The 16,866-nt window shown below is 44.9% G+C and overlaps 1 protein-coding gene across 3 annotated transcripts in view; it reads left to right on the top strand.

The window, feature by feature from the left end:
• The window catches only part of APBB1IP (amyloid beta precursor protein binding family B member 1 interacting protein), a 126,011-nt gene that overhangs the window by 45,972 nt on the left and 63,173 nt on the right, over nucleotides 1-16,866 (top strand). For all 3 annotated transcript variants that reach the window (XM_050939081.1, XM_050939080.1, XM_050939079.1), the window contains exons 3-6: nucleotides 2,005-2,092; nucleotides 6,910-7,199; nucleotides 10,723-10,800; nucleotides 16,393-16,552. In XM_050939081.1, the coding sequence (XP_050795038.1) occupies nucleotides 2,005-2,092; nucleotides 6,910-7,199; nucleotides 10,723-10,800; nucleotides 16,393-16,552 (616 nt within the window). The remainder of the gene's footprint in view (nucleotides 1-2,004; nucleotides 2,093-6,909; nucleotides 7,200-10,722; nucleotides 10,801-16,392; nucleotides 16,553-16,866) is intronic.

Genomic DNA, 16,866 nt, shown 5'->3' with positions numbered 1-16,866 from the left:
ACTTAAAGCGTCTAGTTCAGAAGTCTTACCTGTTTGTTGAATCCCAGTCTGCCAAAGTCAAGACCAAACATTTTGTGACACAGAATAGGAATTCTGCTTGAAGTATCTTGAAAGCCTAGAGGAAAACATGATTTAATATGACAGTCTTGGCTATCGAAACCACAACACGTGGTTCGCTGTTAGCTTTCTGACTTTTTAACAGCTGTAGTTATAATTGAGAATAGGGTCTTCTAGAGTACTTAGTTTCACAGTAAAATATTGAAATGCAAAGCAGAAGTAATTTTTTTCTTTTATATTAATTTTTACTTTAGGTCTTCCTCATATTCACCCTCTTTTTCTTAGAACTTTTTCTAAGAACTGTTTCTTCTAGCTTCCTATTTTCCTAAACTATTCTGTGAATTGTATTTTTTCTTCCCTTTTATTACTGTCTTTGGGCCTTATTCTCATTTATATTAAGGTCTCTATATACCACTCTGGCAGTGAAAACAAGCCAGAAGGTAGATGTAGATATGGCACGTTCACAGTGTAAACAGGCCTTAGACAGAAAGGGCCTGATTCTCATTTATACTACCTCTTCATGTTTAATTTTTAACTACTTTTATGCACTTCCATTGTTTTCTTTTTCAATTTGCCTGTACTTTCTCTGTTTTCAGTTTTCATTTCTGGCCATTATGAAATACCGTTTCCTTTCTTTTTTTTTATTTTTAAAATAAAAATTTAAAACATTTCCTTTATGCATTTGAGCGCTGATCCCGCAAAGCACTTAAGAAAATGCATAAGGTAAAGCAGGCCAGTAGTAAGTGCTTCGCTGGATTAGGGGCTATGATTGTCTTCTCTGTTTTGTATATAAACTCCTTTCTTAATTTCACAAGCCCAGATAAAAGATTTAATCTCATGTGGTTATTTCCTTCCTTTGCCCTATTCACACCCTCTCTATTTTTGCAAGCATGAATAGTCATCATGCAGAAGTGGCATTTTGAGTTCACATTTTCAATTTTTCAGCTTTGCACAAGTTTCATAAGAAACTAGAATTGTGTGGCTGGGAAATCATAAGAAATGAACTGGTAAAGAGTTTTCATTACTTTTTTTTGGAAAATTTTCATCAGTTTCAGCCAACCAGTAAATATAAACACTTCTGGAATCATTCAGCTGCTGGAGTCAGTTATTTTGTCAGTGGGAATTTCAGAGAGGAATCCTTTCTTTGTCTTAATTTTGTATGCTTCTCCTCATTTTCTAAAGCACCAGTCCCCAACCTGCATTCTTAGGAACAAACTGCAGGCTAGAAATTCTCCCTTTAAAGAAGCCATTCACCCATATAAAACATCATGGAGTAAACAAGACCAACACACTAGTATGTGGGTTTCTGTTTCTTGAGGGAAGAACCGAGTTTGTTAGAATAATTCAGTGTAACATGATCAGTAAACAATGTGCCCTCTAATTTTTTACATCCATGTGCAGAATGAATTTTGTTACGTGCATCAGTATGGAGGTGATGTATGGCGGGGGTGAGGCCGAGGGGTTTGGAGTGTGAGAGGGGGCTCAGGAGTGGGGCAGGGGGTTGAGGTGCAGGGATGTGAGGGCTCTGGCTGGGGAGTGGGCTCTGGGTTGGGGCTGAGCATGAGGGGTCTGGGATGCGGGAGGGGACTCAGGGCTAGGCAGAGGGTTCAGATGCAGGGGGCAGGTGAGGGCTCTGGCTGGGGATGTGTGTTCTGGGGTGGGGCTGGGGATGAAGGGTTTGGGATGCAGGCTCCCCTGGGGCTGCAGCGTGGAGAGCGGACTCCCCTCAGCCGTCTCTCACCGCAGCAGCCCTGGACTGGGAGAGAGTGCTTCTGCCTGCCGTGGCGGCTCCAGGGCCGGGGGAGAGGCACTTTTTCCTTGTGCATGTCTGCATGGCCCTTGATAGCTGGTCACACAGCTGTGCAGCTTAGAGGGAACTTAGTCAATAAATATTAGTATCTTAATAATTACATCATCAACTCCTTTCTTTTTGTTCCATCTCCACAGAGTTTAGGAGTGGAAACTGTCCAGCCTCCATCTCCCAAAGAATCTAATAAAGAATATAACTTTACAGTTGGCTTTAAAGATTTAAATGGTAAGTAATTTGGAAGGATTATTTAGTGTTGCTGTGATGTGTTTCGTCAGTCTTCTGCCAGGTGGAATCAGCATCAACAAGGGCTGGGTTCTGTATCTAGGAGTCCCTCTTAACAATACAAAACAGAACCAGCTCTAGCTCCTACCCAGTAATCTGAGAAAATTTACCACCAGTCCTTGGCACTCTAAGAGACAATACTTCCCCTCTCCCAAGCATTGAGTCTGGGTAACAAAAGGGAACCAAGCAGTAGTTTGGGAAAACCTCACAACCATGTTCAAAAGCATGCCACCATAAGCAGAATCCCAGCCCCACAGTGCATGGGGCAGTGCCCTTTTCCTCACTTTCCCATTTTGTGGTGGAAAAGTCTTATGAAAAAATGTTCCTTTAACACATCACTCCCCCACTCTCTGTGCATGTGGCTCTCCTGGGTTAGCAAAGACCCAGAGTTCAGTGGTGTGGTCACAGGGGTTCACCTTCTACCCCACAAAGGGTGTGAGGGGGCATCAAGCAATGTCTCTGTGATCGCTGTGTGCCCTTGCTTCTGGTGGTCATGTGCTGCCATGCTGAACACTCTCTGCCACTTCTGCAATGCCATGTTCTGAGGTTCCACTGATTAACCCAGGTCTTCAGTGTTTTCAGCTCTTAGTGATTTCACTGGGTAACAGGAAACCTCACTGCCAGTAAGGCCTCTGTATTGTCTTTCCTTTCACCACTATCCCAACACCAGGTCTAAAACCCCCAGACTTGCTTATCAGTGATTCGGCACTGGTAATTACTGTACAGAAACAATGCCTCTGAACAGAGTGATTAGCTCTAAACACTAGAGGGGGGTCGGTCAAAGGGAGTCTAGGACAATTTGAGCAAAGTCCTCACCACCAGGTAGCATAGCAATATAATACAAATCCAAGTCTCCATCACCTGTCTTTCACTGGGATTTGGCATCCCTACCCTCTACTTAGAGAGTAAGGTTCAGTTTAGGACGACCTCCTCAATCAGGGCTCTCTAAGTACCGTTCTGCTGCCCTTTACTCATACAATAAGGATAACCACATGTCATTACTCTTGCACTAACATGATTTGTAACCCAGCACCAGCCAAGGTGATCACTTTGGCAAAGCAGCTCCACCATGCTGCATATTCAGAGTAGGTATGTCTGTGCAAACACGGCTCCTGAAGTCTCTTCCCCCAGCTCATCACTAATGTCAGGGGAGAGCTCATTCAGACACTGGTTACATCTAAAATATACCACAACAACGGAGGAGTAAAAAGCTAAATGTCCATGATGGTCAAAAGCAACCAATGATTTTGAGAATCTCAATTTGAGATGCCTTAAAGAGGCCTGATTTTTCAGAGCGTGGGTATTCAACACTTTTCTGAAAGTCGGGCTTGTGAAGGTGTCTCAAGCTGGATACCAAAAAGAGAAATCTCTAGTCAGTTTGGGAAATCATGGCCTTTGGGAAATCATGGCCTTTCATATTTAAATGTTTAATGAAACTGAAAACTAAATCTGGTAATGTTAGTCTGACAGATGGAATCCATGAAAGGGAAACAAGACAGTGTAGTGCCATTTGCGCTTGGCCCTGGTAGGGAATCTGTATTTTTGGGTATCTGTCCTTTTTTCAGTAGAGATTACTAATAAATACGACTACAGCTTTGAGGGTGTTGGAAACTACATGGGTTAGAATACTGTTTTAATGTGTATGTCACAAAAATGTCCTAATTATTACAGTACAGAAAGATAGGACTTGTTTAGAAGTAATTTAGGCCCCATTTTAGGAAAGCGCTTAAATACATGCTTAAATTCATCCCAGTTCAGAGGCATGCTTAAGTGCTTCCCTTGAATTGGTGCCCTACCGTGAGCCAGCCTGGGAGAAACACACCCAGTTCCATTTGTAGCCATTTCTTCAGGGCCCTGCCTGTTCTTCAATCTACAGACAAAAGGAAATGTGGAATAATAACAAAAGCAGCAGTTCTGCTCTAGACTGGGATTGTGGGGCTCTCTCACCTCCAGTAACTAAAGGGTCGGGATCTCAGCGGGCTGTGGGAGAGGCAGGTCCGCAGGGCGTTTGCCCTCTTGCAACCTTCTGCTGCCTCCACAGGAAAGTGTACTCTCAGTAGTAGGGCTTTGGAGCGGAGCCCGGAGCTGGAGCCCGGAGCTGGAGCGCAGAGCAGTGGAGCTGCAGGTTTTTGCCTGGAGCTGGAGCAGAGCCAGAGCACAGCTCCAAAGCCTTGCTCAGTAGAGCCCTGCGCGGATACACATTTATACCTGCGGCTGCGGATATCTGCAGAAGGAAATCGCTATGCGCTGAACTGCAGGGCTCTCCCAGGAACCGCAGTGGCGAAACAAGCAGAACATGGGGCTGGCACTCCCAGGAGCCTGCGCCCTGCACCGGCAGTTCCTCCCGTGCAGCTTTACCACCCCCATCCCCATCCCCGTCCCTTTCAAACAGCTGTCTGTGTGACTGTGTCTCCTGTCTGGGGTCTGTAGAGCCCCTCTAGAGGACGGAGCTGGGGACGGGGCTGGGGTGGTACAGCCGCACAGGAGGAGCTGCCGGTGCAGGGTGCTGGCTCCTGGGACCGGCAGCCCTCGTTCTGCTCCTTTCACCACTGTGGTTCCCAGGAGAGCCCTGCGGTTCAGGTGATACTGATTTCTATCTGCAGATATCCACATCTGTGGATATAAATATGTATCCGTGCAGGATTCTAACTCTCAGCTCTCTCCTAGTCCCAGCCAGTCTCATGGGGCTGGAGCCCTCATGGGAATCACATCCAGTCATTAGCTGACTGCTGGGCTTTCCTCCAGAACAGGGTCAGCTGCTCCCTGCCCCCAGTCCTTAAAAGGGACAGACAACCCTGTTACAAAACCACTGTACACAGACACAGCCCTCTAGTTCTTCCAGACTCGCTAGCTCCTGGACTGGGTAAAACCAGATCTTTTTGTCTAATGTCTCCCCACAGAATCTCTTAACTCTGGCCTACATTAAGCAATCATAGGAGGGAACTGCTGACTCAGCTAAAAACTCCAGTTAAGAGAATTATCTCATTTAAGTGTCAGAGCTGAAAACAAAACAAATGTGGAATGTTTAGATCTGTTTTGGTAAAATATCTTAAAAGAGAAATTGCATGATTTGAACTCTAACTGAACAGGTCCTCGGAGCCCTGTATATTGTTATATGTGGTAAGTTACTGATCCATATTGCACAATGACTCATATACTATGTAGGAATGTGATTTTCAAATATTATTTTCTTATAGCTTAAAGCCTCGCAGCTTAATTTCCCCTCACTAACACTGATTTGACACCTGTGTAACTGGATGGACTTAGTGAAGTTACTCCTATATAAGCCCCTTGGGATTAGGGAGCACAGTCCCTTTAAAACCTGGGCAGAGGGTGTTCTAAGGATGAGCAGGTGCTGATTGGTCCAGAGGGAACCCTGTGGAGAGAGGGATAATGATGGGGGGTGAGGTATACTGCATGTCCGCGTACAGGCCACCAAGTGTAACTCTAGCACCCTGGTGGCCAAGGTAGAGTCTGCTCTGCTGGTAGCTCTGGCCAACAAAAGGTGTGCCTGGAACACAGCAGGGAACCACCCTTCCACCCCCAAGGCACCTGTTCCAAACCTACCCCAAATAACTCCCCCCCCACCCCCGCAGGATAGTACAGCTAATACAGAGAGGGAAATTTTTATTTACAGAGGAATTAATGGAGAAAAACAACTGGGGGAGAAGATAGGGGGAGTAGTAAAACAGCGTTACGTTCAACACGAGAACCCATGGGCCCAATGGTACCACAATACAAAAGGATAGACACTGAGCAAGGTGCCTAGACTCAGAGTTCAGGAGTCCTGGGCACAGTTCCAGTCCAACAGGGAGACCTGGGCACTCCTGGTCAACTTTGGCTCCAGTAAAACATTCCCCAAGAAATGCCTCTGTTGCCTTCATCTGCCTCTCTCTGCAAACCCACACAGAGCGACAACCTCCCTGCTTAACTAGGTACAGCCTCCCTCCTTATCCTAGTGCAAAGTCACAAGCTGCACTACTCATGGCCCTGTGCAGCTCTGGGTGACAGGGATGCTAGGTCTGGCTCTGGTTTGTCCTTCTCAGGTGATTCCTACCTGGCACAGTGCTTCTCCTAACTTCCGTCCTTGGACGTCCCCAGTTGGCGCTCTGTCCCTCCCAGGCTCTGAGCTGGTTCTTGGCTGCTTCGTTACATGAGGATCTGCTGTCTGTAGGTCCTCTTGTCTGGAGCTCCAGACACACACATGCCCCTGTCGCTTTCAACACTACGGACCTTACAGCAGCACACCTGTGCCACTGTCCAGTCACATGTGTAGCCATTCTATGCCAGCATGAGAGAGCTCTCCCATCAGCATAATTAAACCACCCCAACAAGCAGCGATAACTATATCGGTGGGAGAGCCTCTCCTGCCGACATAGTGCTGTCCACACTGGCGCTTTTGTTGGTGAAATTTATGTTGATCAAGAGAGTGTTTTTTTTTTTTTCACACCTCTGACCAACAAAAGTTTTACTGACAAAAGCACTAGTGTAGACAAAGTCTAAAATATTAATACAGTCCTTTTAGAAAGGAAAGTTCCCTTCTAGTCTATCCTTGAGCCTGATCAGCTTAATAATTATCCCCCCAAAACACCTTTTCTGTAGAACCCAAATTAAAGTATCCCTCTTTAAAATTGTCCCCTTTCCCTTAACCTCTACAATTAGCATACTCCTCTACAATTTAGTTTTCACTGAACTGAGTGCAAACTGTTTTTCATGTCATCCACTCTCTAAAGTATTGGGGGGGGCGCTTTTCTTAACAGAATCATTAAGTGCACTGGAGGACAATGACTTGGATGCTTTAATGGCTGATCTGGTAGCAGACCTAACTGAAGTTGAACAGAAGACAGTACAAGCACAGAAAACTTCTCACTACTCACAAAGTGAAGTCACTCAGCCTTCAACAAGTGTTTGTGCTGCTGCTTCTTATGATTATAAATCAAATGTCCCTCTTACCACCACTGGACGTTTTGAGGATGACTTGCCCCCTCCACCTCCAGATCCTGCTTTCAACCTCCCACTACCACCACCTCCTCCTGAACCACTCACTCAGGTAAGCACTGAAGGAACCTTGTACCAAACATCCTCATACCTTGTGCTGTAATTGTGTAGAGGCTATTTGAGTAGGAACAAGGGAGAATAACCATGAATTAACTTAAAATGTTAGCTGTAAAACAACCATAAACTGTTGAATGTTAGATGCCCATTATAGAGCAGGCAATAACGATAGCCATAGTCCATTCCAACTTGGCATGAAATAGCCTATAGTGACACTGTTCATAGTTGAATACACGTTAGTAGAGTTTAGGAAAGTTTTTTGATAGCTGCTATATAGAGGCAAAAGTTGTCTTTGGGATCTGCAAAGCCTGTGGCCATGATCACGTTCTGGCTTGTAAAGGAGAATCTCAGTGTTTCTGGCTTTTATGGAGAGAGATTTGAACAGCCATTGGTTAATGCAAACTGATTACTAGGACAGGAAGCTTGTCACTGATTTTTTGGTTTGTTTGTTAGTAGAGAATAAAGTATTCATGCTGCTCCTCCCGCCTTATAGACACCTGCGACTGGCCTTTAGGGTCTGTGAAAATCTTGAGTGTAGGTCCCTAGATTTTTGGAAAGGCCCCAGGTTAATTAATTATAGTCCAGGCTGCTGCTACTAATGGTGCAATACTAGGGTTGTTGTCAGCTCTGGCCAGCTTCTTGCAACTGACTTGGCTCCTGTGCTCAGCAGCTAGTGTGACCTCTGGCCCTAAGGAGGGCCTGCTCAGCTGTGTAAAACTGTACCATTGTCCCGTAGAACACAGGGTAAAGATCGGGAAAGGACTGCATTCTAATCCCAGCTCTGCCACGTCTCCACTCTTCTAGGTCAGTGGGAATGGGAATGACGATATGGAGGTAGACATTACCACATCCGAGGTAGAAGCCAAACTCGAACAGCTTAATGGGACTAACTCGAGGGGCCTAGATAATCTTCATCCAAGAATATGAAAGGAACTGGCACATGAAATTGCAAGCCCATTAGCAAGAATTTTTAATGAATCTGTGAACTCAGGGGTTGTACCGTATGACTGGAGAATTGCTAACAGAGTTCCTATTTTTAAGAAAGGGAAAAAAATGTGATCCGGCTAAGTACAGGCCTGTTAGTTTGACATCTATAGTATGCAAGGTCTTGGAAAAAATTTTGAAGGAGAAAGTAGTTAAGGACATTGAGGCCAGTGGTAATTGGGATAAAATACAACATGGTTTTACAAACGGTAGATCGTGCCAAACCAACTGAGCTCCTTCTTTGAGAAGGTAACAGATTTTTTAGACAAAGGAAACACAGTGGGTCTAATTTACTTCGATTTCAGTAAGGCATTTGGTACGGTTCCACATGGGGAATTATTAGCTAAATTGGAAAAGATGGGGATCAATATGAAAATTGAAAGGTGTATAAGAACTTGGTTAAAGGGGAGACTACAATGGGTCATACTGAAAGGTGAACTGTCAGGCTGGAAAGAGGTTACTAGTGGAGTTCCTCAGGGGTCAGCTTTGGGACCAATTTTATTTAATCTTTTTATTACTGACCTTGGCAAAAAAAGTGGAAATGTGCTAATAAAATTTGCGGATGACAAAAAGCTGGAAGGTATTGCCAATATAGAGAGGGACCAGGATATCCTACAGGAAGATCTGGATGACCTTGTAAACTGGACTCAGAGTAATAGTGATAGGATGAAATTTAATAGTGAAAAGTGCAAGATCATGCATTTAGGGATTAATAACAAGAATTTTTGTTATAAACTGGGGACGAATCACTTGGAAGTAACAGAGGAGGAGAAGGACCTCGGAGTATTGGTTGATCACAAGATGACTATGAGCTACCCATGTGTTATGGCTGTGAAAAAAGCTAATGCAGTCTTGGGATGCATCAGGCGAGATATTTCCATTAGAGATAAGGAGGTGTTAGTACCATTATACAAGACACTGGTGAGACCTCATCTGGAATATTGTGTGCAGTTCTGGTCTCCCATGTTTAAGAAGGACGAATTCAAACTGGAACACGTACAGAGAAGGACTACTAGGATGATCTGAGGAATGGAAACCCTGTCTTATGAAAGGAGACTCAGAGCTTGGCTTGTTTAGCCTAACCAAAAGAAGGCTGAGGGGAGATATAGGGAATAATCATAAATATATCAGAGGGATAAATATGAGGGAGGGAGATGAATTATTTAAGCTTAGTACCAATGTGGACACAAGAACAAATGGATATAAACAGGCCATCAGGAAGTTTAGACTTGAAGTTAGATGAAGGTTTCTAACCATCAAAGGAGTTCTGGAATAGCCTTCCAAGGGGAGCAGTGGTGGCAAAAGACATATCTGGCTTCAAGACTAAGCTTGATACATTTATGGAAGGGATGGTATGATGGGATAGCCTAATTTTGGCAATTAATTGATCTTTGACTATTAGTGGTAAATATGCCCAATGGCCTGTGATGGGACACTAGGTAGAGTGAGGTCTGAGTTACTACAGAGAATTCTTTCCCGGGTTACTACAGAGAATTCTTTCCTGGGTGTCTGGCTAGTGAGTCTTTCCCACGTGCTCAGGGTTTAGCTGATCGCCATATTTGGGATTGGGAAGGAATTTTCCTCCATGGCAGATTGGCTGAACGATGTTTTTATACTCCTCCCTGGTCATTTGAAAATATCACCAGTGACTGTACCAACTAGAGACTCTTCCCTGAGGGCAAGGAGAATGGGAAAAACGGAGGAGAGACAGCCCTGAATTTGGGGAATTGGCAGAGGATCTTGAGGGAAACAGAGGTCTCAGTGTTGCATTAGTAGCCCATCATGATCTCAGAAGTCAGAGGTGGTTACCAACCTAAGTGTAGCCCCTTATAAAAATATATTAGAATAATCTACTCGTGAGGTGATGAAGACATGTAGAACTGTTGGAAAGTCCATGTCAGAGAGAAACAGTCATAATCTTTATATCATCCACAAAGGAAAACAGGCACTTCTAGCTGTTACAGTGACTTGGGATTCAGTTTGTGCATGATGTGGTTGCAAACCAGGTGGTCAATATGATTCTGGAAATGCTTGTTCTCCGAGCCCTAAAAGGCATAAATTGAGAGGCAATAAGTTTGCTATTCCATGCTACTGTCCACAATGCTGTGTCATTCAGCAGCCAAACTGCCTCCTGAGATGCAATCACTTTTTTCCCTTTACAAGTTCAGTTCAGACCTTACTGCCACATCTATTGTATGTTAGTTATCTCCATGTGAGCATAGGGGAGACGCGTCTCCATGTTCTACAGCAATCTGTGAGGCATTGCCCAGATCATCTCACTATCCTGTGAGAGATCCATGGCTGGGTGACAGAGAGCCTTTGTCTTGTGAATCAGAATTACGTTTTGGGAAAACGGGGGCTAAGCCATCAGTGTCCATTGATTTAGTGTAGCTGGCACCTGTGCCAATAAAGTTTCCCTTGATAGGCCTTGTGATGTTGATCTAAATAACTATGAACAGCTATTTGCATAGAAACATGGCACTTTGCTCATTTATTTAACAGAGAGCCTTTTGAATATCTTGCTGTTATTTCAGGAAGAACTAGAAACACAAGCAAAAGCCGACAAGATTAAACTTGCACTGGAAAAACTGAAGGAAGCGAAGGTTAAAAAGGTAGGACTTAAAATATTGAAATTCTAACTTCATATACAATTGAATGTGTATATGTGTGTGTGTATATATGTATGTATGTCAGAGTTCATTGTAATACATTATAAATAATGTTAGTCTTCATATCCTTCCTTTATTTTTTGTACATTTTAAGATGTACATTTAACACTATCTTGTACTCGTAGTTTATCTCAGGTACTGGAGGAACAATATTCTATCACTCTACCTCTGACAGAACTGAGAGAGGTTATAATTCTTAATTCCAAAATCTGGACAAAGCCCAGTATCCTTATAATCTGTTTTAAGGAATTGGAATCTATGATCAAATATTATTCAGTCATCCTAAGCTGATACCAAAAATTTTAACCTGTACTTTTCCAAAGCAGTGTGTATGGATTTAGCCAGATTGCTCCAATAGAGTTGCATTGCAAAATCCCCTCAAGACACTTTGAGATATAAGCAGTACAGTAGGGGCCGACCCTCAGGAGCACCTAGAATTCCAGTTGAACTCAACAGGAGCTGCAGTGTTCAACTTTGTACCCTCAGAGTCCAGTCTGAGTAAGGCATGAGGGGAGGAGTCTGCCAGAGACCTGAGCCAAAGGGCCTCTGGACACACAGTGCAGGTCTCCTATGAATTTTGGGGTGTCTAAGTTGAAACAATTCCCACAGAGAGAGAGAGAGAGAGACACTCCCCATCTTATCCCTTTTGCCTGCATAATAAGTGATGTCTGTTTGGGCAAATAATTTATTTTGCATCTTTTTGTTTTTTTGCAAGATATTAATTATTTAAAGTCAGAGTATTTTAGAAGTTAGACTGTGATGGTCCTCCTGTTGCTAAATGCCATCTGTGCTGTAATTAGTGTTGTACTATGAAGTTTAAGGGAAATTAAAACAAAATTGGGGAGAGAGAGAGAGAGAGAGAATCTTCTTTCATTTCTAAAAAGAGGCTGTTAAACACCGTGTGGCTTAGAGCTGTGAAAATGGTGTAAAATGCTGCAGGCATATTTGTGAACCAGACTGGAACCAGACGTTATTCCCCTTGTTTCCTAAACGCGTTTTAGATTTTGCATGTCCAACATACTTCTCCACCACAGCTGGGCTCCTTATTTTAGAAAAAAACATTTTGGGGTTTGAAAACAGAGCAAACATACAGTTTAGCTTTTTGATGTGCTTTTCTTTTCCAAGGCCAGGTGACTGAGGTAATATCTTTTATTTTTGGACCAACTTGTGTCAGTGAAAGAGGCAAGCTTTCAAGCTTACACAGAGCTCTTTTCCAGGTCCTTCTTTTCAAAAGTCTGTATGGACATTTCCTTGTTGCTTTTAGTTCTGTGGTATTACCTCTGCTTTAGTAGAGATTTGCTCTGCTGCAGAGTCTCTTATGCAAACATTTTAAAATTAGTATTTACTAAAGCTACAGCATTGGGAGAAGTTCTCCCAATTTTCCAATGTATGGTTCCTGGCAGGGAATTGTTCTGCAGTTTCTAGTGCAAGTGGATGACTTGACTATTCTTACTGTGTATTTGCAGTTCTCTGTCTTTTATATTTTAGCAATTTTTTAAAAATCTTTTCCCCTTCACAATAAACATGCGCATTGTTTCTGTCATTTAAAAAGTGCTTCAAGAGGATAATGAACTTTTTTGGTTTCTGCAGTCAATCACTGTAAGTGATGATCTGTCTATTGCAGAGTCTTGTACTGGTATCCATCATTGCAGCACATGAACCCAGGTTAGCTGATTGGCATATCAAGGTTCTTCCATTCTTTTCCTAATTTAAGACTAAAACATCCAATTCAATATTCTTCTTCGAGTAGATGGAGCTGTGTATTCCAGAGCCAGAGAATTTTGCCCACAGAGGGCTAATGCATGCATCTCATGGTCGTAGCCCCTCCTATGGCTATATGAGTTGATGCTGCCCCGATTCTCCTCAGTTCCTCTAAACATGGTCTGTCATGTGGGAGGGCCATCCCCAACAATGATCCCCACAGATGGTATTCGCTGTGTCTAGGCAAAGCCCACATCAAGGAGCAGTGTTCGCTTTTCAGATTGTTCACCAAACAGGCGCAGGTGGTGAGGGATCTTTGTCTGAAGTGGCTCCTGCTTGAACAGGGATGGAACAGATCCCGGTCAACTACTCCCTGGTACCACATAAGGAGGTCAGAGACCCTGTGCTGCTGATTCTGGTTCTGACCCTGGGGCATCCATTGAGCTTGGTGCCAATGAGGGCAATGCCAGCGCCAGTAGATTCTGCACTGGTGGCATTTGAGCGGCAACAGACCTTTTCTGTTTTTCTGTCCTGGCTTTGCCCTGGGTCCAGGACTTTTCCAAGGCTTTGTGTTTTATAGCCCCGGTGGCTGGACAGGCTCCTGAACCTGTGAGTGTTGGCACTCTAACTGGATGTTTCTCTTCCACAGTGAGTGGACGTGGGGCTGGTGTCAGGCTCAGTGCACTGGAAAAGTCTTCAGCATCTCTGCAACTAGCACCACCAATGTTACCGTGGCACCATCAATTACTTCAGTACCACTGCTGACTTGGTGTAAGGATCTGGGGACTAGACCCTGGGTCTGCAGAGTCTGAAACAGCTGATATTCCCACTGGAAGGCCATGCAGAGGCACAGGTAGGGAGCACCGTAGAGAGTAGGTCCTGCAGGAAGTGCTGCCCAAGAGACCCAGAGTGACAGTACCCTGCAGCCCTCTGATTGGCCAAGCATGCTCTTTAACCCTAACGGTTGCCCCAGGAAGTTGTCTGGGCAATCACACAGACTGCAACTTGCTGCAACACCAGACTTTGTTTGATCTCCGGTCTTCAACTCCAGCCTGACTCTGTCTCATGTGATTCCTCGAACTCCTGCTCGGCAACTACTGTCCTTGGTGGGCAGACCTCAGCCCAGTTGTGACCAGTAGGCAAGACTGCCTATGCCCCAGTCCCTTACACTTTGGATCAACACTGGTGCCGGTACCAGAAACAACTAAGATGTACTCGGTGCCGCCAGTACCATTTCCACCGTTGGCACCAGCTCCCTCATCGTTCTGGGCTATGGACAAGTCAGAACAGTTGGTCGCAACCTCAGGGCTAGCTCCACCTTTATCCCCTGAAGCCTGGGACTCTTTGATCCCAACCTGGATGCCGTTCTCCTCTCATTCTCCATCACCTGACCTGCCTCAGGGGCCATTCATGGAGTGCTATGGGTACCAGGATTGGCACTCATCTCTTGGTCAGAGTGGGAGCCCTTGACTTGGCACCTAGTGGTCACCAATGCCCTATCCATACCAGTGGCCTCCATGGAATCCATGGGATGCTCCTCATCTCAGTCTCTAAGCAGAGATCTCCGGGCACGTCTGTGGTGGCGACCATTGATCTGGTACAGGCCCAGGCACTGGAGAGCCTTCCCCTTGCGGCACCTCCAGAGTCATCCCATCCAGGTCTGTCAGTCCAGCAGCAGAAACTGGCTCTCGCACAATTAACTGCTTCATCTTCATCCCCAGATGATTCTGTGCTGCCTAACTCTTCCTCCCCTTTGGTTCCGGAGGATTTCAAGGCATACCAGGACTTTTTGTGGCACATAGCTGTTTCTCTAGGTATCCAAGCGGAGATCCTGAAGAAGAACATCCACAAATTACTAGATATCTTGCAGCCATCTGCCACTGGGAGTGTCGCACTCCCTATTAATGATGATGTAATGTCCTGGGTCTTGAACTCAGGCCTGGGAGTCTCCAGACAGCTGCCACATCCTGGCCTTCACCCAATGGCTACTGAAACCTGGTGGGCTGAGAAGCTGATAGGGCTGTAGCCCCAGCCAAGGCACCACCCATGGGAGTTCTAACTGGAGAATCGCCTGGCTCAACTGTTTGGTCCAGATATGCTATTTAAGCCAGGAGGAGGAACAGGTGCTTTCCTGTTGTGGCTGCATTGGATCCTGCTTCTGGCTGCCTCTTGCATCCAACCCTGTTCCTGGTTCCTGCTGTGCTCCTGGCTCCCTCATTACCCCCACCTTCACTCCTGTTTCCACCATGGTCCATTCTGTGCTTGATCCTTGCCTCTCCTCCTGCCCTTATGCCTCACCTCCGATTTTCAGCTACCAGTTTTGGCTCTGACTCTGGCTTCTGACCGTGACTCTGGCTTGCCCCCAGTGGCTCTGGTAACTGGCAATTGACTCTGGTGCTGACCTTTGTCTTCATTCCCTAACCTGGATGCCTGCTCTGCCCACTAGACCTGACTCCTGCTCTGACTACTAGGACAGACTGCCTACATCTCGGTCTCTGATGGCTGTGCTCCTTGAGCCTGCTGAAGCACACTGGCTTTGGTACCACTTGCAGCAAAGTGCATGGAGAAGTGCTCCTTCATTCTAATGCAGGGATTTGAGAGCTTCTACTTCCATCCATCCATCCATCCATCCCCAGATTCTCTAGTTGTAACCTCAGTGAACAATAGAGCCCAGCAAGGCAGGTTTAAGTCCACCACCAAGGGTAAAGACACTGAATGAACAGATCTGATGGGTAGGAAGATTTCTAACTTTCTATCTGGACCGGACTAAACTGTTTTGTGTTTCGCCTCATATGCAGATCGCATGACCATGTCAAGTGCTCTCTTCACAGACGATCTTTAAATGGATGAAATCCTGTATCAAGACTGCATATGAGACAGCTTTGGCTACACCCCCCTCAGCAGGTGCAAGCTCATTCTATGAGAGCACAAGCAACAGCAATAGCATTCCTTAGTGACATCTCAGTACTGGACATTGGCAGGGGGCTACATGGTTGTCCATACATACATTTATGAACCAGTATGTCATTACCGCACTTCCAGGATGGATGCAAGTTTTGGTAGGACAGTCTTGCAATCCTTGTTTGGGTAGACTCTGTGCCCTGTCTCCTGGGGTGGGTACTGCTTGTGAGTCACCTAAGTGGAATACATGGCTGCATCTTCTTAAAGAAAAAGCAATGGTTACTTAATGAACCTGGTTCTTCAAGATGTGGTGCAGATGGGTATTCCACAGTCCATCCTCCATCCTCTGTGTATGTTTAGTGCAAAGGAACTGACGGGGGTCAAGGCAGTACAACCTTTCATAGCCAGGGAATTTACTATGGCAATGTGGCATGACACTGCTCCTCTATAGGTACTGCTAGGCAAATCCACCAGCTCCAGCATGCTGGGCATGCACACACCCAAGTGGAATACGCATCTTCATCGCATCTTGAAGAATCAGTTACATAAATAACTATTTCTTTCTAGCCTTCATTAAGAGCACTTTGTACTTGGCTACTCTGCCTAGCATTTTCCTTCATTGTACATCTACTAGACTTCAGAGAGGCAGAGTTGAAATTCTGCGATCTCTCTGTGAACTATTTTGCCTTTCCTTGAGTTACGCCCAGTACAAAGTTTAATTTTCTTTTTTTACAACCGATCTTTTTCTTTGGCGCCAACGGAATGTAAAAGCTCCCAAGATATATTATTCTCCCAGTTCAGTGTAGTATGTGGTGCCTTCGAATCAGTAATAACCGTCTGCCTTAATCTTTATCTGTTTTTAGCAGATTCTTGACCAGCCTAGCTTTTTATTCTCTGCTGAAATTAACTGACTCTATACGACTCTGTACTCAGCTTGTTGTCAAGGTGCACATGAATGATAACAGTACTAAGTCCCTGATGGTGGATGAACGGCAGGTGGCACGAGATGTTTTAGACAACCTCTTCGAGAAAACCCACTGTGACTGCAATGTGGATTGGTGTCTGTATGAAATATACCCAGAACTACAAATTGGTAAGTTTCATAGGGCAGAGAGCATATCTGGGCTTATAGTATTTTTGTTCTACGGTACTGATAATTATTAAAAGTGGGACTATACTTCTAAGTTTTTCCTGCCTCAGGATCCATTTATGGGCTCTTTCTGTGTGTTGGAGGCATCACTGTTGAAGCAGTCTGTCTGAATTGTAGGAATGTGAGCACTGCCTACTGTCAAAGTGATGTGGAAAATACCAGTCCACCCAGTAGGTAGAACTTTGTGGTGTGGTGATGTACTGAGCCTCTGTCATTCTGGGGGAATGTGTCTCCCACACCTCAGTGCAGCAGACCAT

This window comes from Gopherus flavomarginatus, chromosome 2 (genome assembly GCF_025201925.1).
Source record: "Gopherus flavomarginatus isolate rGopFla2 chromosome 2, rGopFla2.mat.asm, whole genome shotgun sequence".
Lineage (NCBI taxonomy): Eukaryota > Metazoa > Chordata > Testudines > Testudinidae > Gopherus > Gopherus flavomarginatus.
Note: the sequence above shows the minus strand (reverse complement) of the source record. Positions and strands in the feature narration are given on the sequence as shown.